The following is a 23,581-nucleotide window of genomic DNA, read 5'->3' as shown; positions in this document are numbered from 1 at the left end:
ACACAACGGTCATGTAATACACACGCACACGCAGCAGAACTTGTGCACTCAAAACGCACACAACCATGTATGCATGCTATGCACTGACGTGTCATAAACACACACATGCATACAGGCGGAGGTCTATCCTGTTGACCTGCTTCCCAGATTGTTATGTTATCAAATGTTCCTGTGATCCATCCCATGATTAATTAAGACTGTGCAGATTTCCCACCTCTGCTCCTGATCGATACTGGTCTCACCTGGCTGTTGCTGGGAAACCACAGCCCGCATCGCCACGCCCACCTGTACGACGAGATCATACAGTCTGGGTCACGTCATGACTGCATTTACGTGGTGATGCGCCAATTAAATCTCTGCTCTCTTCCCTTAATGAGTCATGGACCCAATGCGTGTGCGCACGGGCACGTGAATTCAGATAAGTTGTGAGATAGATACACTGCTTATTCTCTGGGATGCAAGCATGTGATTTGCTCTCTTGGAGAGGCCTGACGTTCCAGACATGTTTAAATAGAACACCTGGGAGAAAAAAAAAGAAAGAGCTAGACATTTTACAGAAAGTATCAATCAAATGAAGCACAATGTGGTCTAAGTTATAGGTACTCCATTTTGCAGTGGAGTAGTTGCTCCTGCAAAACATGGCCAGTCTCAATTGTGTGTGTGTGTGTGTGTGTGCATGAATGCATGTCTTTGTTATTGTATCTTGTCTATGTTGTTCTGTCAACCTTCACTTCACAGTCTCATAGTCTCCACAATGCATGCTCACACACACACACACACACACACACACACATACACACACCACAAAAACAAAATGGACCTCTAACAAAAAAAAAATAACACCATTATTTTATGAGATTGAACTTACTTTAATAACTTGTTCCAGAAGCAGAAGCTTCTGTTTAACAATAACAAAAATCATAAATAAGGATGAAAAAAAAAAATCTTAATACAGCACAGACCTTTAATACGCAAATGAAGTCAAGATAATTAAGTGTAAGTCTGGAACATCTGGCGAGGATTTTTTCCACCCCCCTCCATCTCTATTATTTAACGAGTGCTGGAATTCTGAAAAGGCACAGTGGACTAATCCTTAACAGTCCTGCCGCATCCAAGATTAATATCCAGCACGTTATTAAAAATTCAAGGACGGTCTTGAATGATAATTAGAAAATTCAATCACGATAATCAGACCGGATTAATTGCCACAAACGGTTTCCTGACTTTCAGGAAAATGGCTGTCAGCCACATGGCCACACAGGGCATATGCAGCCGTGGTAACTGGAAACGCTTCGATATCTAACGGCGTGTAGCTTTTCCTCTGTTCGAGGGGTTTCCGCAGCGACACGTTTATCGACAAACGCAAGGCAGAGACGTAGCGGTCTCTTCGCGTTGGCTGCAACATCGCGTGAGCAAATCATGTTTGACGTGTTACCAGACAGCCGGGAGAGGAAAAGCAGGCTAAATAAATAGAGAAATAAATGAAAACAACAAAACTCTAAAGTCGTTTTAGCAAGCCAACATATTTAATCTTAAAATTCAGTGGAAGCTTGCTGACTGACCTTGGCTTTTAAATGTGACCTTCAAACCCGAAAAGAGTCTGTACTGCAGATCAAAGGAATCATTTCAGTTGTGACTGTCTGGCACCATTATAAAATAGGAGATGAATGAGATACAGGGATAAGAACCACTAATTAGGACATAATCCAGCATTTAGATCAATCTGACCTCTGTCAAGGGTTTGAATACAGACACCTCCTTTGGACGCTATACAAAATGAGCTCAAACCTGTAGAACAAACTACTGAACCAATCGATCAATTCATCAATCAATCCATCAGTCAGTCAGTTGGATACTAAATCAAAACTCTCTAATTCTACATCAGAAGTATGATAATGGTCATATAATAACAATGCAATAGTAATTATGCAATAATAGTCAGATAATAGTTGACACCGAATCATTTAGGGAACAGGTGTGATGATATAGTCCTCCAAAGCCACAGTATACATTTTTTTGTTTGTTTGTCTGTTTAATTGTGCACCAGTGATTCATTTAATGTCTCGATTGGTTAAAAAAAATATAACCCACACACCTTTTTCTCATAGCCTTAATGGGCAACTGATTGATAGGCAAGCACAAATACATCCAGACAGCGCAGCACTCCAGGGCTTCCGTTTTACACCCTTGATTTAGGAAGATGGATGGTGGAGTACTTGCAATGAAGTGCTGGTAGTCGCTCCCGTGGAACAGTATTAAACAGCTGCAACAGTCCCACTTAGTAGACCGACTGTACTACACGTGTTATTACACAGATATAAATGTTTATAAGCGCCTGGAGAACTGCAGACATTCCCCGAGACATTCACAATTTACGGTCACGATATACGTAAGCAGATGCTTTCAGCCAAAGAGATTTATACAAGGTTTATCAGACATGGCTAGCTAAGCATCACAGGAGTTAGAGATGGGTAAGCTGCAATCAAATCACACAGTCCAAAGACATGAAGTGAGGCTAATTGGGCTAATTTGCCCATTGTATGAATCCGTGAGTGAATAGTGTGTGGACCATCCGATATTTCTACCTCTTACCCACTGCATGCTGGGATAGAATTCACCAACTCCTCCAATCCCCCCCCCCCCCCAATAAATGATATTGGGGATCAGACTATATTGTGCAGAAATCTTAGTTCAAATTCCAGATATGACAGCACACATGTCCAGTTGCTTAGCTTGCAGGGAACTTGCACACTGCATATTAGCAGCAATATTGTGTGAGACAGACTTAGCACTGTTAGCACTGTGAAGGGAAAGAGAGCTGTGAGACAGGACACCTTCCTGGAAAGAATACTCTTCTGAAACAGCTGCCTCTCTCTATCTCTCTCTATCTGTCGCACAAGCAGACGGGTATTGTGCAGAAGATCCTACGCAAATTACTGCTTTTTATTTATTCATGAAATAAATTTATGAGAAACCATATTATTCATCTACTTTACTACCTTTTTTCAGACAGTGCAGATCATCGTGCATCACATGTGAAAGTGAATTATTCATTTTAATGTTTGTATTCAAAATGTATTCCAAAAAAAAGGCAGTCTTCGCATTCACAGATCACTGTGGTCAACTTTTTTCACTGGCAGAATGTGTTTATGAAGTAATTTAGCTATTTATGCATGCTGATATATCTGCTGATATATAAAAAGTGAGTATATTTTCAAAAATATTACTTTATTTTTTATTGAATGTGCTTTGTACTGTATGCTTCAGCATAGAAGAATATATGATTTGTCAGATTAAAACAAAAATGAATTGTCAGGTCTTAGGAGGACATATGAAGTATGTGTGTGTGTGTGTGTGTGCGTATTGTGTCTGCATGTGTGTGTGTGTTTGGATCATCCATGTAAATTAATGACAGTTTAAGTTCAGTTTGGTGACAAAACAACGTGGTCCTTATTTCACATAAAATCCATTATTTGTGTTTAAACATTATTTATGTAAACATTACTTATGGAAACATGGCATGGTCTGCACAATAACTTAAGCCCTCAGCGATGTTAAAGGGTTAGCATTGCAGAATAGCAGCGGTAAGACCTGGAGAGGGTCTGGTCCCCTTTCTTTAGAGGAGCCTGTGTAGTTTGGCTTATCTCCACATGAGCGAATTGGTATGCTTCCTCAGTACAAATGGCTGACGGGGAGAAAGAGAAGTCTATCTTAGATATAATGCACAAGTAAAGGAGAAAAAAAAAAAAAACTGCAGTCTTCAACCTGAGATATCGGCTGTAAAATATTATATATTGTACAGGTTTTTTATGTGCAGTTTTTATACGTCTTTATAAAATAGAGAACATGGATCTTTCTAGATATATACAGAGTGGAATATTTGTGTTCATATACGGATATATGAAGTATTTAGAACAAAATTTATATAGAATGTTTTTAAGCATGTGTATTTCAAAGGGATAGAAATTTTCTGTTGCGCATCTTTGTGTAATACTCCACATTGCTGGCCTGTCTCTCACCCTGTCCTCTTCTCGACATCTGTGATAGAGTGATTAAGAGAGGCATGGACAGATGGATGGGTGGATAGGTGGATGGTTGCCAGGTGAACGGGTAGAAGAATGAACTTATGAATAAACAGATAAAAGGATACACCCTTGGTTCAGGATAGAAACAAAAAATATAAAGAAAAAAAAAATATTTTTAAATATATAAAAGTGTCTGAGCACTGACATGAAAACTGGTTAGTGAGACATCCTGTCGTGTTGGGTAGGGAAATGCACAAACAACCGCTCTCACATTACAGAGAGCGGGAGAGACAGAGAGACAGACAGAGAGAGAGAGAGAGCGCAACATTACACAAGCTCTCTCTCTCTCTCCCTCTCTCTCTCTCTCTCTCTCACCCACACACATATGTGCACACAGTCCAGCGGGTTTTGGTTTGTCGGTCACACGCTCATGGAAGTTTATGGGGAGGTAAAGTGTCAATGACTCAATGATTGGGCGAATTTGGACGGAAATCTCCCGGGCAGAGATCCACCGTGGTGAGGCAGCCCTCGAACCCGAGTCAGAGCAGATTGGATTGGCAGGACGCGGGCATCTTATTGGATCGGCGCAGAACGGGTGCCCAGCTGGTACCTGCCACCCCCATTAGAACCCTGCGTGGAAACAAAATGTCGAGGGCCCCCTGCCCAACGGCGGGGGAAGAGATAGATCAATGAGGTCTCTGCTGGGATTGGACAGAACCTCGCCCGGGACCTATCCAATCAGCATGCCGTCTGCATGGGTTTTTTTTTTTTTTGCAGTGCAGTTTTGTATCCAAGCTCTTCTTCATGAAATTAATTGTCTACCCTGTGTGTCTGGGTTACTAATGGGCTTATTCCTTTAGATAAGCACCATTGTCATGTATATGGGACTTCATTTTCCAACACAAGGGATATAATTAAAAGTTAAAGAATCTTCAAGGATTTATTCAGCATTTGCATAAGGTGGCAGTGTATAGTGAGATACCTGTTACAAATGGTAGTCATGGTAATGCATGTGTGTGTGCATGTGTGTATGTGTATGCAAAACCATCTGAACTAATTTCCCTTAAACATATTCTTCTTTCCAAAGAAATTACTACTGAACCAACTCATTTCAGCCTTAATTGTCTTTGCATTGAGTGCTGTTGAATCGTACCACACTTATACAAGAACAGATATGAAAAAAACACAGTTTTTACAAGAAGTAAGAATGCTTGCAAAGTATAAACACTAGCTTGACTCCAAGTGGACATACCAAATTGACACAAAACAATAATGACAATAGTATCCATCCATCCACTATCTGTACCCGCTTAACCTGTGCAGGGTCGCAGGGGATGCTGGAGCCTTTCCCAGCATGTATTGGGCAAGAGGCAGGAATACCCCCTGGACAGGCCGCCAATCTATCGCAGGGCACAAGCACCATTCACACACACACTCATACCTACCAGCAATTTAGAGTCTCCAATTAGCCTAGCCCGCGTGCATGTCCACCCATGTGGGAGGAAAGCGGAGTACTCTTAGGAAACCCGCGCGGACACGGGGAGAACGTTCAGGCGCCCAGGCTGGATTTGAACCCAGGACCTTGCCGTGAGGCAAGGAACCACCAGGCACTAGTAATAATAATCATAATAATAATGAACAAACTCCCTCGTATTTGTACATTTTCCTATTTTTTGTAGGTCTAGGGCTATTTTTTTATACAAATTTTATCGCCACTTCCGAGCCGCTAATTTCCGTGTGAATAAACAGCCACTGATTGGGTCGGTATATTGAATGCGATGTACTGCTGTACAGCACATTGTGGTGTACCAACACGGTTTCCGCGATGAAGCGCTAGTGTTCCTCGGATCCATGTGGCTCTGAAGCAGAGGCGACCTTGCAGCGACATTGCGTTAAACAGGAAGTGATATGGCGCTAAACAGGAAGTCTGTAGCACTCAGCTTCTCGCGTAAATGGATCGGTTTTCAGCACGGCGAAAGGAAGAGAAAATTGCCGTCAGAAGCAGTGAAATCCGCGCGACCCAGACAATTTCGGCGTGGGAGTGTCACATAACTCCCCCCCCCCCCTCCCCCCCCCCCTGCAGTGCGGGCCTCTGTTGGAGGGGAGGCTGGCATTAAGGCACATTAATCTCTCTCACTTTCACTTTAGCCCGGCCCCCATTTACAAGGATCACATTCGTCGGTTCCATTGAGGGCGACGCTAGTGAATAATGCATCGTTTTGGTATCTAATTAACTAAACCGTTTGATTTGCATTTAAAGGATAATGTTAATTCGCAACTCCATCTTTCAGATTAATCAATGGGGCTGATGAGACTAATTTGTTCAAAGACACAAGCCGTTTCTTTGTTAATTCAAAAAACTCCATTGACATTGTAATTTTTTTCCCCCCCTTTCTCCTTTTTTTCCCCTGGATCACTTCAGAAAAAAAAGAAGAAGAAGAAGAAGAAGAAAAAAAAAGTACAAATTATGAATCTGGTCTTGGTCTTGTGGAGATCCCCTGAGAAGTATAATGAATGGCTGTCAGGGCAGCTCTGACACCTTGGCCTTTACACAAACCTCACGGAAAATGCACTCCTTTAGAAAAGAGGAAAGATTTATTAGGATTAACTTCCAAAAGCCCATACATTATGCATGCATCCCTGAATCCCCTATTAAGACCAGTGCTCCCGGAGACAGCAGCTCAGCCAGCCATTGCGAACGCCATCCAACCTGCTTTTCATCGGGGGCTGTACCTATTGTGTGTGCTGCTACTGTAATTATTTTCTCTCTCTCTCTCTCGCTCTCTAACTGGCGCAGTTCAGAACACGCTTTCTGTGAGGCGAAGTAGCGCTTTTGAGCACGAACTGGGCGTGCGCTATTGTCTAGATTGTTCATAGGTGTTCACCGCCACTGTCACGATGACCTGCACTGAGCCATCTTTGCTGTCACGAAAAGAACTGAAGGTTCATCGGTAACATACTGTATGAGCAAGCAGAAAAAAATGATGTCATGTCCAGCAGTTCATTCGTTGAAGCTGCTGCGTTGTGCGATTGCATCATCTGACGCATCGAATAGTGTGCGTGAGTCCAACAGAATTTCTCGTACCTTTTAGTTACGGTGGTCCCATTTTTTTTTTTGGCCAAATGACGTAGACTGTCTTATGAACTTCTGAACTCGAGTCTGTGTGCGTGTGCATGTGCACGTGCCCGTGTGTGTGTGTGTGTGTGTTAGGGACGGTGCTGAATGCAAATACCATATTCGGCAACACTCGAATAATGCATTTTCTCACCTCTTTGATGTAATTTGCTCAGCAAAAAGTGCAGCGAGTGAGAGTTCCCCTTAACATTAGATGCGCCAGAGTAACGCCATCGGGTTTTGGGGACTTTTAAAGTATAATTTCTCCAATGCTGTTCCGCAACATTTCTAAATATGTGGGCTTAAGAGAACTAAAATAAAAATTAAAAAAAAGGACTGAAATACAGATGCTTGTGCCATTTTCTTCACAACTGCCTGCCAAACAAAAGACAACAGGTGCTTTTACCCAGGTGCAAATGAGTCACTGTGCATTCCAGCATAGGAATAAGAATTTCCCAATCAACTGTTTCCCAAACCTTTCAGCATAGCAGAGGATGTTGTGTCTCCCCATCGCTCTAGACTCATATGCAAGGGCTTGTCTTCAAAAAAATACAACTTGGGGAAGTTAGAGTGAGAGCGTCATAGCCGAAGATTCCACCCACGGAAGCTTTAACTCTGTCCAAGCTTATGCAAATCAAACATACAGGTTAAAGTGGGGCTTCAACGAAGAGGGGATAAAAAGTATTGACGTGTGCGCATGCGTGTGTGTGTGTGTGTGTGTGTGTGTGAACGGCCTTGACTGTGCTGATTAGTAATGACGTTTCTCTCGTTCCCGCCATTCTGTGCCCTGATGTTGTGATTCGCTCTTTCCAGGGGGGGCCAAAAAGAGAATCGAGGCGGCGGACTAAGATGCCAGATCTGATGCCGATTGTGCACTCCAGTCCTCCGGCACGCAGATCCTCTCCTCTTTAGATTCCTTATTCACAGACGCCGCCAGACCATTGGATACAATGACAATTAATAACTTACTGCTGCTGCTGGCGCTCTTGTGTCCCGGCCCCGGTCCCGTCTCCGCGGCGACGCTCTCGCCCCAGAGCAGCGACGGCCCGGTCGGCTCGGCGACGGACGACGGGCGGATACTTCAGCGGTCCAAGCGGGGCTGGATGTGGAATCACTTCTTTCTGCTGGAGGAATACACGGGGTCTGACTACCAGTACGTCGGAAAGGTGAGCCGTCGTCCTTTTTTTATCTGACGGTGGCAGTTTGTTTTGTTTTTATTTGTTTTTTTTTCAACATTGCCTCACATTCCTGTGAGTCTAGTACCTTAATGGCTGCTATGGTTACTTTCCATGATGTCAAAGGATTTTTACGGACACGGCTGGCCTGAGGTCAGGTGCCATGGAATTCCTCTAGCAGTGGCATATATGAAGGAGAAACTGCTCCAGTGACTTCAAATGGGACCAAGATTTGAATAAATAATAAATGAGCCCTAATTGTCTCACTGTTACAGTGAATTATTATTATTTTCATCTGAGCAAGTAATGGCATTGGCCAGCTAGCTCTCCAGCAACAGTCACTGCTTAGCTAATCACATAGCAAGTGTCAATACTGTTTGATTACAGCATCTAACACCATACCAAGCTTGAAAGCTACACGTCAGAGCCTTCATCTAACGCCGGGCACCCACCGCACGCGTCGCGTATGCGTCGCGTAAACAGCAGGGCGAAGCAGCACGGCGCGACGCGTAGGGTGTCTCCACTGGTTCCGTTTGTGTCGCGCAAAGGCTTGCGTAAAAGCTATATATTCCTAGTAGCTCTCGCAGTCTGCAGTGGGCTTTTACATCGTGCATTTCACGTTTGTTCACGACTGTTGATTATGGGTTAAGTGAATACTTTGGTGAGAGACCTTTTTCAGTTTGTTAATTTGGTAATATTTCGTTAACTCGTAAATAGCCTACGTGAGAAAGTAAACGCTTTCAAGAAGTACCATAACTTAAATCGCAACGTAGCCTGCATAACAATCAATCTCAAACTGTATTAATTTATTTGCTTGGTTAACAAGCGTGCCAATTTCATGAAGAATATGTAATGATCATAATAATAATAAATAATCCGTAATCAACCATTGGGAATTCCCGTGTTGTCTTGCCATTCACGTCAAACATTTATAGGATCAGATTTAGTAAAATCAGCTAATCATGAAAAAGTCAGTAACAGTTTTAATCTTGAAGGGATATGAACACCACAACGCCATGAACACCGGAAGCTTTGAAGTACAAGTGCAATAAAGGCTTGCTTACAACTTCATTTATAAAATAGGTGCATTTTCATCGGCAAGACCACTAAATAATCTGATTTTTATTAACAAGCCCTTTTTGAAAGCACGGCGAACGAAGACATCGGAGAAGTCAAATAGGCTGAGCAATGGTTGGTTAAAAACTATCTTCCAATACTCGAGCTAACAAACCGCTGCTCGGTGCATTCCCTTCTACGTCACTCAATAGCCTACGTCTTTCTGTGGTGTATTTTCAAATTTACCCCACCCCCTCCGCAAAATAAGACAGCGAAACTAAGTTTGCCTTTTCCCCAGGTTCCAATTATTTATTTATTTATTTTTACAAAACGAAAAGGCTTGTATTTTTTTTGGTGCTTATAAAATATCTGGGAGGTAACTAGGGACACACCCCCAGTAATATAAGGATGAAATATAAATCAGAGCATGTATAACTAGCATTTTAGAGCATATTTCTGTGTATAAACAGGCCATCGTGACGCGCGACAAGCCGAAAAAATAGAACTGAAGCGAAAAACTACGCTTCAGTTCGCTTGTGTCGCGCGAGCTTCGCAGCCGGTACGCGACGCGTTCGCATCTGGTGGAGACGACGTCGCCCGCTGCCGTTGTAATAACAGTACTTCAACTACGCTTCAGTTACGCGCGTAATACGCGCGTAGTGCGCTCGCGGCCGATACGCGTGCGGTGGGTGCCCGGCTTAATGCTACGCTTGTAAAATAATATCCAGCTAATTTTAACTTAGCTACGGTTGTCATTTGATTGACAGAAACCCAACCAAGATTCAACAGCGTTCTTAAGATGACTTTAACTGCTTTCACCATTGCATTCATACGCACTCGTCGGCATGGTGACTGTTTGATTACAACTTCAAACACAAAAAGCTCTTCAGCATGTCTGCTTCCCCATATCATTCAGTGATGGACATCTGAATTCCACCTCTTTGTATCTGGTTTTAAGGGTCTCAGATCTATGAGGTCACACCTCTTCCATAAAACTGGTCCTGTCTGGGGACACAAGATCAGTATGAAGTGCCCTGCATCACTGCATCCCCTCTCAGCTGGTAGTGCCATTGTTTTAATTGTAGTACATAGTGTAGTTCATGTGCCCCATTCTGTATACACATCATAAATGGACCATTCTGTGAAATATATTGTGGTGGCAATATAAGGCAGCACAAACCCCTTAGGGGAACAGATGCCCCCAGTTTCAAACCAGTACCCCGGATAACACACATACACACATTTATCACACGCTTCATATCCCTTTACACGTAATCGCATGCAGCAACAAATAAAACAAAACAGAAGTTTTTTTTTTTATATTTTACTTTATTTTTCCTGAAGCAAACGTCTGCGTGAGCAATAGACTGGCCTCGATTCGCCGATGCAGTCTGGGGCGAATGTCATCCCATTTCCTGCACACACAGGGACAGCTCCGCTTAAAGCCACTACAAAGATAATGATGTCTGAAACGGCATCCAGCAGATGTTTGGACGGCAACCGTTCACCGTAATTCTCCCAGCATCCTCTTTCTAAACCGACGAACGAGCGACTTGCTTTTGAATTTCAAGTTAAGGCTGTAGTCATGTAGGGCTCCCGGCTGAATTTGTCCAGTCTTTCCCAGAATCACAGTTTTGGGTTTCAAATTGGCTTTTATCGGCTGTTCGTCTGGACTCTTTCTGTTTTGTTATCATAGAAAGCGAGTTAATTGGCTTCCTATGCACGTCAGATTGGCCTAGAGATGTAAAATATATCGTTATCCAAAAAGGGTTGGCTGTTGTTGCAGCAAATGAAAATAAAAAAAGCCCATGATAACTATTGCAGTGACAGTATCCAGTACAGTGGCTGGAACCGGCCAAAATCCTACAGTCAATGACAGAACTGATCAAAACATCTATAGCCTGGATTCAGTCTAAGTTCATCCTTAATTTTGATTTGCGCAAACAAATTATTTTGGTACCTGCTTTCTTCTTTCCATTCTTTTCGCCGCTGCCAAACTCAAGCTGTGTTTCCAAGCAAGCGGTGCACTTTAATTAATTGTAAGTCACAGCTAAGGACAAGTGTTGAGTGAATCCAAACATATGCTCCACGTTAATTAGCATGCTGGTGAGTCACTGGGAACATGTGACAGCTCCTCTCGGATTAGCCCGGCTCGCGGTCTCTTCTCGCAGCGACTCGCTGATGGTGACGTTTAAGTGCCGGAGAGCGGAGGTCAGAGGTCGTCCCTGCGTGTTTATGCATTAACTGCTTTATATGAGCGATGTGATTGTTCGAGTGGCTGTCGGGTTCTCTGACCGCTCCTCCAGGGGGGGGGTGGGGGGGGTGTAAGGAGCTGAAGACAGCTCTGAATGCCTCTGGGAGGACACTTTACTTATGCAAGGGAAAGAAGAGAAAAGAAATCAGGCTGCCCGGGACAGTGATGTATGAGCCTGAATCAGTGGAGAAGGGGGTGGAAGAACTCAGACATACACACACACACACATACACATTACACACATACACCCACGCACACACACACACACACACACACAGTGCCTAGGACATCTACTCTGACGGAGGGGCTATGTTTGGAGTGACTACAGCCAGTTCAACCACAAACCGAATGTTAAAGACACGAAATACCCTGCGAATCACAGAAACGCATACATTTTTGCTTGTTTGTTTACACGTATCGCAATTGAAAGGCACCGACGATTTGTTTAATTGCTTGAACATTGTCGCAGTACATGCTCTGATCTCGACGATGCGTGTTTCACGGCAGTACACCGCGGCACACTCCCCGCCCACAAGGGGGGGGGGGGGGGGGGGGCGGAGCCATTACTCCTTCACGGCAGCGGCTCCTGAAAGACCGCGGCGACCCGCGTCCCCGATGATGAAAGTCGCCGACGGCGACGCGGCGGTTTAGAGCCGAGGCTCGCCCCCCCCTCCCCCCCACCCCCAGATCAGAGGGGCGCTCGTCAAAGCCTCCGCCGCCGCCGCTAATGCAAAAGCCAGCCATTATTCCAGGGGTCCCGCAGTTATCATCTCTGAGAGGAGTTTGGGGGGGGGTATCGGGGTGACCGCTGCTGACAGCCAATTCTCCGTCAGGAGCCTCCGTTTATCACTCGCTTCACCGCGGCTGGTAAACAAGTGTCATTCGCTGTGAGGAATATGACCGCTAACAGACACGACGGCTAGCGATCTCATCTTCGCCGGACCGAAGTGAAAAGGATCCACAACAACAAAAACAACAACAACAACAACAACAGCATTAAAAGAGATCTTTTAAAAAAAAAATGATTTAGAAAAAAAAAAAAGAAAACTTAAAATCAACCGAGCGAGCAAATTAAATAAAGTTTTATTCTTTTGAGTCCCGCGAGCTTCTTGATTGCAGCCACCACGAGCTGATCGATTTTCAGCGTCTGCGAACATCGCGGGTCCGCGCCCGGCCTCTCCTGTCGAGGCCTTTGACGTTCGTCTGGCCCCCCGAGCCTTTCGGATGTGGCGACGGCGATGACACACATCGCTGTTTACCTCTCCTCTCGTCCCAATCTCATTCCCACTTAAAATGGCAGCCAGACACAGGGACGGCATCGAATAAAGGTTGGCCCGCGGGTCCCCGCTACGGCGAAATCTATAAACTTTCCCGCGCGCGGGCGGCGTGTGTTCGCTGCTCCGGAGTACCTTCCTCGACAGACAGGGCACTTTAGAAACCTGGCGAGAAGCAATCATTGACATTGACGGTCGCGCTCGTAAAGATAATTTAACATCCTCCGCTGCGTCGGGAGCAGAGCGCACACACGCTAGTCGCTGCGCGGATCTGCCGGAGAAGAGACGCACGCGCTCTAGTCGCTGCGCGGATCTGCCGGAGAAGAGACCGAGCAGTTTGTCGCCTGCGACAGAGGGAGCGGTCCAACTCTACACCCGCGTTATTTAACCACGGCACGCCTCGGTTTACGGGCCAGGCATTTTCCACATTCCATTTATGAAACCAATAAAACCGGGAATGTTTACTGCGCGTGCGTGGAAATAAAATAGATTAATTCTTAAAATATTAGTACCAATCGCTTATTGCGCTCTCCCTAGGGCGAGGTATGCTTGCTGTGTGTTAATGCTCTCATAGACTATGCACCCCCCCCCCCCCCCCCCCACAACCAAATCAAATCCCACTCCAAACCATCCACCACTTAATCACCAAGAGCCAAAATCGGAGGGTGGGCACTTACCCCCCGCCAAATAACAAACAACAATAAAGAACAACACAGTTTCTTCAGATGACAAATTCCCCACCCCAATTCTGTGATCGCAATCTACCTCCAACCCCAATCCACGATGATTAGGCTATGTTTTCACCGCTATTAAATGTACCATTGTTCAAAGTCTCATTCATTCAATGTAAATGACAAAATTAAGAGAATAGACCCCCCCCCCACCCACAAACTTAAATTTAAATGCCCGTCCATTCCAAATTAACCTGCAAATAGCGCTCCCTAAAAAGGAATACTCGACTGGCTGTTTTTTTTTGTTTTTTTATGTACTCTGCCCCCTACCCCACTTAAATGACAGGCCCCCAAATGTGTCCAAATGAAGCATTCATCCACAACCATTTTAACTTTCAATGACTCCACATTTTCAGACTTAACAACCAATTGTTGTTCCCTGTCCAATCACTAAAGTCTCATGTTTTTTTTTTCTTTCTCTCTCCTGAAGTACCCAAGGTTAACCATTGGTAATGTGTTTATTTTTATTTTTTATTTTTTTGAAAGCCAGGAAAGAATAAAATGAGGGCTTTTCTAAAAGAAAGATGGAGGGGGGGAAAGGTCATTGCTTTCAAGTTGGTTTTCGCCTCTAATCTAGAAATCTTATTTCTTTCACTCGGCTTTCCAATTCCCTGCAGTTTCCTAACTCACACAACAAAAAAACAAAAAACAAAAAAAAACACACATTTCAAATCAGTCATCGTGAAGAGACAGACTGCAATTAATTTAAGAGGGTAACAAGCTGAACCCCGGCGGAGGTGTTCTCTCTCGTGCGGCTCGGAGGGGCATGAAACTGTTCCGCGATTGACTGCTGAAGCTTTGCTTACCTCGGGGGTCCCCCAGGGCCCACACTGGCGCGCGCCACTCCCAAAAACGGAAATTGATGTGAACCGAACGCCATTAACCTGCGTGATACCGGTCACGCACCGGTGCACAGAAAGTACACGGGTGGATACTCCTCTCTGTGCCCAGCACACGGGGCCACATAGCTCAGGAGGTAAGAGCGGTTGTCTGGCAGTCGGAGGGTTGCCGGTTCGATCCCCCGCCCTGGGCGTGTCGAAGTGTCCCAAGGAAGCAAGACACCAAACCCCTAACTGCTCCCAAACGATCTGATTGGTACCTTGCATGGCAGCCTTTCACCGTTGGCGTGTGAGTGTGTGTGTGTGAATGGGTGAATGAGAGGCATCAATTGTAAAGCGCTTTGGATAAAAGCGCTATATAAATGCAGTCCATTTTCCACTTACCATAGCACATCTCCCATGGCGAGGAGGAGGAGGAGGAGGAGGAGGAGAAGAAGAATAAATAAATAAGTGTAAGGTTCAGCCTCCAGGTGGATGCCGACTCCGCAGTAAAAACCCAGTGCTAGCAATCCACCGGGGCATGCTCATTACCCATAAACTGAAGAATTTGTGTCTGCCTCCCACATACAAATCCGGATTTCATTTGGTGACATCAGCCCGTAACCCCAAGCATGCTGACAATCTGCGATGTTTGTAGCTTTGCAAGAGAAAAAATTATGTTTTTTTTTTTTTTTTTTTTTTGTTTGTTTTTTTGTTTTTTTGGTTTGCATTGTTTTGTTTCGGAGCTCACAGCTAACGCATTATAATGGTGCCAAGTCCTTATTGGTAACCCGCGATCCTTCAACCGAAAAACAAATATCTCCGACAAGAATTCAATTCGAACTGTAGCATTCAGTTCTCGTCGGCTGGTAAATTATTCATTTACTTACACAGTCACATCGTTTGTGAGAAAAGAGTGAATGGTAAATAGGAAGTAAGGGTCACATAGCCAGTCAGTCGTGTACAGGTTTAAGGCTTACTTTTTAAGGTTGCTTAAAGTTAAGTAACTTTGGAAAGGATTCTGTTCTTTTTATGATATATCATAGATATGCAGTGTGTTTTCTTCAAAATATATTAAGCTGCATGAATGGACTGTATAATACAAAATGTAAATATGTTGCTCTGGATATGTGAATCTGCTAAATAGATTTGCATTTACAATATGCTTTTGTTTATTATATACATTTTCTTTCAGAACAATTTATGAAAATGGGGTACACCTATATGATTCAGCAAATAACTATGACAAAGACACCTCACATCCTTAATATGTGATTGGATATTACACAACTAGTGACATCCAGCTGGTCACTCATACCTTTATGCATACATCCAAATTGTCACTCATACTTACATCCAATTGGTCACTCATACTTACAGCCAACTGGTCACTCATACTTACATCCAAATGTCACTCATACTTACATACTTGCATCCAATTGGTCACTCATACTTGTATACTTACATCCAATTGGTCACTTGTACTTACTTACCTACTTGCATCTGACTGGTCTCTCAAACTTTCAAACTTACATCCAACTGGATGCTTACATGCGGCCAACTGCTATTCCCCAGTCTGTCCAATGAGGCCTCAACCAGTGGAGATACTGCGGTGGAGAGGCTAGAAATCACAGAAAATGGCATCTTTGACTCTCTGCTTAACCAGTGACGTCTAATGACTGGGAATCTGGCAAGTTGTCTGTAGGGTGGTCTATTCTCAAACTGTATACAATGCCCCCCCCCCCCCCCCCCGCCCCATCACCTGCACAGGCACCTTGATGCCCCGCCATGACACCTTCTAATCTGTGATTTCTGCTCTATTTTTCTGTCTGCCTTCTGCCTGTTTGAAACAAGAAAAGACTGATGGGGTGCCTCTTATTTCAAACTGAAACAGAAAATCAAACCTGCAAGGTATTCACGATGTTTAGCATAGTAGCACAAGCCTAAAGATGTCTCTTTGATTGCAGGAACTTTGATTTTGATTACAGGAACTTTGAGATGCTAGTTGAAAACTGCAAGAGCACATCTCCCTTCATAAACATTGCAGGCACAAGCTTAGCAGAATGCAAGGGTAAAATGAGTGTCAGGCAATAGGTGAGAATGATTTTCCCAGCTGAGCTACAGCTTTCTGTTCTTTGGAATGGGGCGGGGGAGAAAACTAATGACAAAAAAATATAAAATAAAAAAATGGAAGAAAAAAAAAGAATGTGGTTCATGGTGATAAGTAATAACTTGAATGATTTTCAGTGGCAACTAACAGGCTGACGAATCCTTTAAATACCACTGCTTGAATCCTCAAATTAATCCGCAATCAAAGCAAAAAGTCCTACAAAAACTTCAATAACAACATGAAAGGCAGAGGGAGGTTTTAGAATGACAAACACAAATAAATCGGTGAGGCATAAACTACAGCGAGAGGGAGAGAAAAACAGAAGGAGAGAGGGAGGGAAGGAGAGAGAGAGGGAGAGAGAGAGAGAGAGAGAGAGAGAGAGAGGAAGGGGAGAGAATAAGAAACGGAGAGACTGAGAGAGCGAGAGGCAAGAGAAAGAGAGACCGCAACAATAATTATTCTGTATCCGTCTTGAGCTCAATCTCTGTTTGCCTATCTCCACTCTGCAGCACTAAGCAATGCCCACCAAAGAGCACTGACAGGAATAGGAATGACTTCACTGCCTTTCCCTGTGTGTGTGCATGTGTGTGCGTGTGTGTGTGTGAGAGAGAGAGAGAGAGACCGAGAGGATGTGGATTTTTAATTCATCAGGCTGCTCTTCAGTCAAAGGCTAATTTTGCCCTACTGAGAGAAATGTAAGCAGACGGCACCTCACTGCACCAAATGCAAACTATTCTGTGTAATTAGAATGATTTTATTAACCGCAAATGTGTCTGCTCCAAAATAAATCTAATAACAGACTTGCACCCCAGTATGTTATTTTATATACTTTCATTACTTTATTGTTTACCATTCATTATCATTATTACTATTATTATTAGCCATATTGTTCATTATTCCAAAGACATTATTCATAGCTTGTCTGGGAAGCACTCTGAAACTCTTGGTCTCTGCATAGCAGAGGAATTGTGCTTTTTTGACACAGACAGTTATAGAATGAGAAGTACACACCGCCCTGCACTATAACAAGGCCCTAACTACTCTTTGATGCTTGATGCTCCTCCATTTTATGAATGCTCACTCACAATCCACCTCAAGTGTTTATACAAAATGGAGGCGTCAAATATCGGTGATGGATCCAAGCTTGCGTCCTTAAGTTTGCCGATTCGGTTCCCAGACTCGACATTAATGTTGCTCATTTTAATTTCGTCCATTAATGGACGAAATTAAAATGTATGCAGTGTGCCTAGGAAAATGACAATTCATTAGATTCTTCATCAGGAATATCTGGAGGGGGAAGACATTACAACAGATTTACTCGCTAATTCCCAGAAGAGAGCTTTGAAAGTTGTTCTAAATGACCGAAGATGTTCGCGTGGCACGAGTCACGGGTAATGACTGTAATTCAACCGGGGCGTATTATAATTTGAAATGAACGTAATGTGTTTTCCGTACCTACGGGGCCAGCCGGTCTGTAATTAGGACATGCAGAGCTAGCCAGTGGGCATTTCCGAGCAGCCAAACGGAGACGTGGGACCCGGCTCTGAAACGGCGGGTGTCTGGCGTAGAGCGATTTGGAGGAAATGAAAAAAAAAGCAGGGAGACAAAAAAAAAAAAATCAACAGTAAATTAGGCCTGTGGAATGTGGCTAATGTGTCTACAGATGGCGTGGATTTTCAAACCCAGAAACAGCCATTTGGGATGAAGTACTGATTGGGCTCGTGAGACGCTTTGAGGCAACAGACAGCCCGATGTCTCCTTGTTTTCTGAAGTTGTGTATATATGTGCCTTCGGGGATAAAACCTGTTCTCATCCAGTCTCATCGCAGACTGTGGGTTGAGATGTCTTCATAGGCACGGGAGTTTTGGACCCCTTGTTTTGTGTTGTTCTTCATTGTGCCTTTTGTTTTTCTTGAACTGTTTCCACAGTTAAATTCTTAAATTTTCCCACATTTCACTGCTTCACATTTCACTGTTGAAATGCACAGCCATCAGAGTGATCAGAATCACACACAATTCACAATTGCTCAAATATTGTACTTATGTATTATTTATCTGATGACTGAACAATCAGTGGATTGTACAATCTTTCTCAGGGGGCGTACTTGTGGATAGGGTTGCATTTTTTATCCAGATCAACTTACACAACTTTTGGTTTTTTCTTTAGTATTCATTTATGCAGATGGATGCATCCTCCTAACACCCAGAAATTGATTTTTGCCCGCTGCATGGGAGTTTCTGGTGTTGATCTCAAGAATCGTATATTACACAGTGCTGAATCCTATGCTGCAAGTGACCGCAGCGTCCTACCTGGGAATGGCACTCAAAAACCTCAGGTTGAAAGAGCAGTTCCTTACCCATGATGCCACACTGCCACCCCCACCAGGGCAGTATAGTAGATTCCTGAGAAAGAGAGGGTGATTCGGAGCTCGGGGGTAGCGCAGGTCCGCATGGGTCCTAACCTGCATCCTGTGCGGTGGAGGAGCTGGAGGTGACTGTGTGCCAGTTTACTGTCTGCCTTAAGGGCCCGAGACCTCCATTGATTGACCTCAGCGAGGAGTGCCAGGTAGTGAGGTGCAGAGACCAAGTCCAGCTCGGCAGGGCATTGATTCCCCGTGTCACAGTGGTCAATAGGACCGGCCACTGAGCCAGGCGGAGGCATTTAAGTGCTCCGCTCTCCGTGTTCAGTCAATAATTCCGCTGAAAATTCATATTCTCAAAGGTTCCAAAATCAATGACGGCCAGATATCCAAGTATGTCATGGCTGCACTGGCCAGAGGTGATACATTTAAAATACAACATTTTTATTTTATTTCACTTTATTTCCAGACAACAAGCGCATCTGACAAGACACGGTTCTCTGGGTTCTCTGTGCACTCCCTTGTATACACAACCCAGACACAGAAGGCCGGTTTCTATTTCCTACATGATGAAACACAATCCGTTTTCTGCCCTCTCTCCTCCGATGATAGCACACGCTATGCGCTTCCAGCCGAAAGATTGGAAAAGAAAAATCCATAAATCGCGCAGAGGCTTATATAAATTAGTCTTTTATCATCCCGTAATAAGAGAAGACATGGAAAGGATGAACGATGTCGATGATTAGCTACACCTGAGCAGGGTATTATTCTGGAGCGATATTACGAAGAGCTCATTGACTTCATCGGGGCCCGGATCTCAGAACAAAAGAGATTAGCATTAATTAGGGATCTGATAGGATTCTGAAAGTTATTCAGCTTAATCTAAGTTCCAGGTGGTGTCTATCAAATTAATAATAATAATACTGCTAATAATAATAATAATCACATTCCAGTCCTTTATTTCTGGAATGTTCGGCTGAATTTAAGCTTGTTCACACAATATGTAGTTCATCGACTGGGCCAGCAGAAAAAAACAGTCAATTTTGTAGCAACAGTCAATTTTGTAGCATCCTCTACATATCCAAATCAGTTTGAGCTGAGTGTTGCACATCACAGACCCCCCCCCCCCCCCCCCCCCCCATCCCCAAAAAAAAAGTAAACGTTTAATGAAGTGATGCACATTGCAGGACAAGGAAGCTCAATGAGCAACTACATTAATTGTCATCCAGGGAATACCCTTCAAACAATACACTTTACAAACAGAGCATAGCTAAAAGACAAAAAAAAAAGCCAGCAAGTGTATACAGATACTGTACCTGTATGAGCATAATCACCTGACGCAGACATCACAGCAATAAACTGCATGCCTGTGAGCAGCAGTGGTTATTTTCAGCCTAAGCACACAGGCTGGCAATAAACATGCATAGATAACATCATATTTTAACGTTTTATATATACTAATAGCTAATAATGTTAATGTCATAACAGCCAGTGGGGTTGGGGGGCTAGAAAGCAATCTTAGCCAGATGGATCTTAACGCATGAGAAATGTTAGCTGCGATTGGGTTCACCAGTACGTGAGATGGGAGTTCAGTGTTTTTCCTTCAAGCCTGACTGAGCTACCTGCGCAGCAGGCTGACTAGCTGCTCGTACAGATCTGCCTGCACCTTATGAGAACAACCGTAGGACTGCTCAGAAAGCCAGCAGTACCCCCGCTATGTAAAATATAGTCATGTATTAATAGGTCTGTGACGTCTTTACAGTGTCTCTGTGTTATCACGTTTTGCAGAAAAATCATTCACTTGCTCGCTTGTCTTTCTGCTTCGTAAAAAATGAGTGAGGAGATAAATCATAAAAATACAAAACCCTCTGTCTCTACTGAAGTTTAGAGTACCCGTGCAATACCTTGAACCTTAATTATTGTTGTTCGCTATATACTATCTGTATAGAAATTTACTTATCAGTAGTAGGAGTAGTAGTAGTAGTAGTAGTAGTGGTAGTAGTAGTAGTAGCCATAGTAGTAGTAGTGGTAGTAGTAGTAGTAGCCATAGTAGTAGTAGTAGTAGTAGTTGCTTGTTCTTTAGTGTTCTGTTTAGTATTTTATTTCAAATTAAAAAAAAAAAAAAATTTTTAACAAATGATCCAGGAACAGGTACGACCTATAAGGGGAATAAATAAAAATACATTTTTAAAAAATCACTCAAGATTTGAACTGCAGCCCTAAGCAACAGAGGCAGAGACCTGGCACACACCTCAGCTTCTGTTCTTGCCTTGTTGTTATTTTTAGGACTATGCCTGGGGCAGCATTACAGACGGTATGCATTAAGACCCGAAATGGATTAAAAGCCATGTCGAATAATCTTTCACAGGGCACTTCCAGGAGGCTGTGCTTTGCGTAAGCTCCCGGCCCTCAGCCGCGATATGAGTCCATTTTAGTTGTCCAGATACGTGAAACACCCACTCTCTATTCAGCGTCTCCTGTCCGTGTGCCACCGAAGATTGTCTTCTAATTCTCCTTCTTCTTCTTCACCTTTTTTCATTTATTTATTACGCCGGGCAGAAGCGAGGGATCGTTAACAGCCACGGGTAAAAAGCTTCTCGCGCCTTCCAAAAAGGCTGAATATTTTTTTTTTTTACTCCGGGAGCCCAGCGCTAAAATGACAGAGCATGTGATTAAGTGGCATAATTATGGGCTACCGTGGCACGCCGCGATTGTAATTTGCAACGCGGCGGCCTCCAGCGCGGCCTGCGCGTTTTCCCGCCGTTCCTTCGGAGCGGCGAAGCCCTCGGTAATCAGCCGTAATGAGGTAGAGGTGACGCTGCTTTTTCGAGGGAGACCGCGCTTCAGCCCACCGGCACCATGATTGCACCTGGCTCTTCCGGAAAAAAAAATCACCGGGCGCGCGAATGGCTTTCGAACGACCCCGTCCATTACCGGGTTGCCCCGGCGTGTTTTTTGGATGAAGCGATGAGCTGAGAAAAACAACGATCACCCTCTCTGACTTACTGATTGACCGGCGCTGTCTTTTAAGTGAGTCGGCTACAAGAGGAGTCTGCGGTTGCTGAACAAACAGCACCTGTCCACTTTCGGTTTCGTGATGTTTGCATGTAAAACATTTCATTTAAAGCATCTGTATGCCATTAACATTTCCAAGCAGTGTGAACATTTGAATGATCCACATGAATTGTTCAAGGGTTTCATATTGTGCTTTGCAATGTGTGTCCGAGTATGGGTTGCGTGTGTGTGTGTGTGCGTGTCTGTGTGCGTTTGTGTGTGTGCACGCATTTGTGTGCATGTGCTTTCATGTGTGTGTGCGCGTGTGTGTTTGTGTGTGTCTGTGTGTGCGTGTGGGTTTCTGTGTGTCTGTTTGTGGCCCATGTCTTGCCATGTTTTTTTCTCTTTAATCAGGTGGGGAAATGACTTCAGGTCAACTTCAGGTGGTGGTCTCAATCAGAACAAGAGGCTGTGCAATCACTTTGAGGGGAATGACTTTGTGTACAATTTGACGTTGCTTAGAAACAGGTAGAAACGGTTCAATACAGACTTTGGCAGTTACAATTTTCAGAAGAAACAGGAGGGAAGGTCAAAATACGTATTTTCAGAAACATGCAATATTTTCACCCTGAATTATCATTGCCACTCGTTGTCTTAGCTTCACCTACCGCAGAACCACAGAAAACTGCTCAGATTTAGACAGCAACGTATTATTATTATAATGTTTGTTTCCTTAACAATGCTATTTTCAGATAGGAGATGTTCCCAGCATGCCATACGGGAGGAAGGGTTGTAACTGCCATCAAGAGGCCGTACGTTTCTGGGTTGGAAGGCAGGAATTAAACTGAATCACTTCAGTGAATTGCTGTGCAATAAAAGGATAGTGCAGAAAATAAGTATGGTAATGCATACAACCAAGGAGAAGGACACCGTGATTGCAAATAAATAAAATTCATTGCGAGATAATGAGTGGACACGGAGAGAGTAACTGCAAATGGCAACTCGGTGTATTTGTTTATCTGCTTATTTAAATGGGACCCGCTTCCATTCCTGTAGGTGTAGAACATGTGTTTTATGTGCCCCGAGTCGCCTGCTCCGTTTTTTTCCCCATGGCTGTAGGGTACCCTGTGTCCTGCCCTTTCCACCACTATGGACAGATGGCTAACAGCTGACGTAAAAGTCATGACACCAAGTTGCTTGCCCCAGTTTTAAAGGTCTTTTTAACTGCTCTTCATACACTGCAATAGGTGTCCCCTGGAAAAGGACATTTCAAAAGGACTGTACTTGAAGGAAATCTGGACTGTAAAAGGTTGGCTTTGGTACAGCATCGTCGCTTTTGATGTTTGGCAGTCAGTCTCCTGCCCTTTGCGAGGAGAGGTTGAGCTCTGATCATAGTGAAGGGTAGGGGTTAGGCTGGCTTTACTCCCTTCTAACTCTAGTTTCTACAGCTATATACTGTAGTCTGTGTGACTGTGAGTTTATGTGAGCCGTGGTCCTTGTCACTGTGAGTCTCTCACTATAGTCTCCACAGCTGTAGTCTATATTGCTGTAAAACTCATTCTAGTCTTCACGGCTGTAGTCTATGTTGCTGTGGGACTCGCTGTAGTCTTCACAGTTGTAGTCTGTATCATTGAGAGTTTCACTGTAGTATCCACACTTGTGGTCTATGT

At 43.9% G+C, this 23,581-nt stretch overlaps 1 protein-coding gene across 2 annotated transcripts in view; it reads left to right on the top strand.

Moving 5' to 3' along the window:
* The window catches only part of LOC118226520 (cadherin-10-like), a 56,444-nt gene that overhangs the window by 3,192 nt on the left and 29,671 nt on the right, over positions 1 to 23,581 (top strand). For both annotated transcript variants that reach the window (XM_035416235.1, XM_035416236.1), the window contains exon 2: positions 7,954 to 8,306. In XM_035416235.1, coding sequence (XP_035272126.1) covers positions 8,091 to 8,306 — 216 coding nt within the window. In that variant the 5' untranslated portion in view covers positions 7,954 to 8,090. The remainder of the gene's footprint in view (positions 1 to 7,953; positions 8,307 to 23,581) is intronic.

This window comes from Anguilla anguilla, chromosome 4 (assembly GCF_013347855.1).
Source record: "Anguilla anguilla isolate fAngAng1 chromosome 4, fAngAng1.pri, whole genome shotgun sequence".
NCBI lineage: Eukaryota > Metazoa > Chordata > Actinopteri > Anguilliformes > Anguillidae > Anguilla > Anguilla anguilla.
This window is presented reverse-complemented; position numbering and strand designations above follow the sequence as displayed.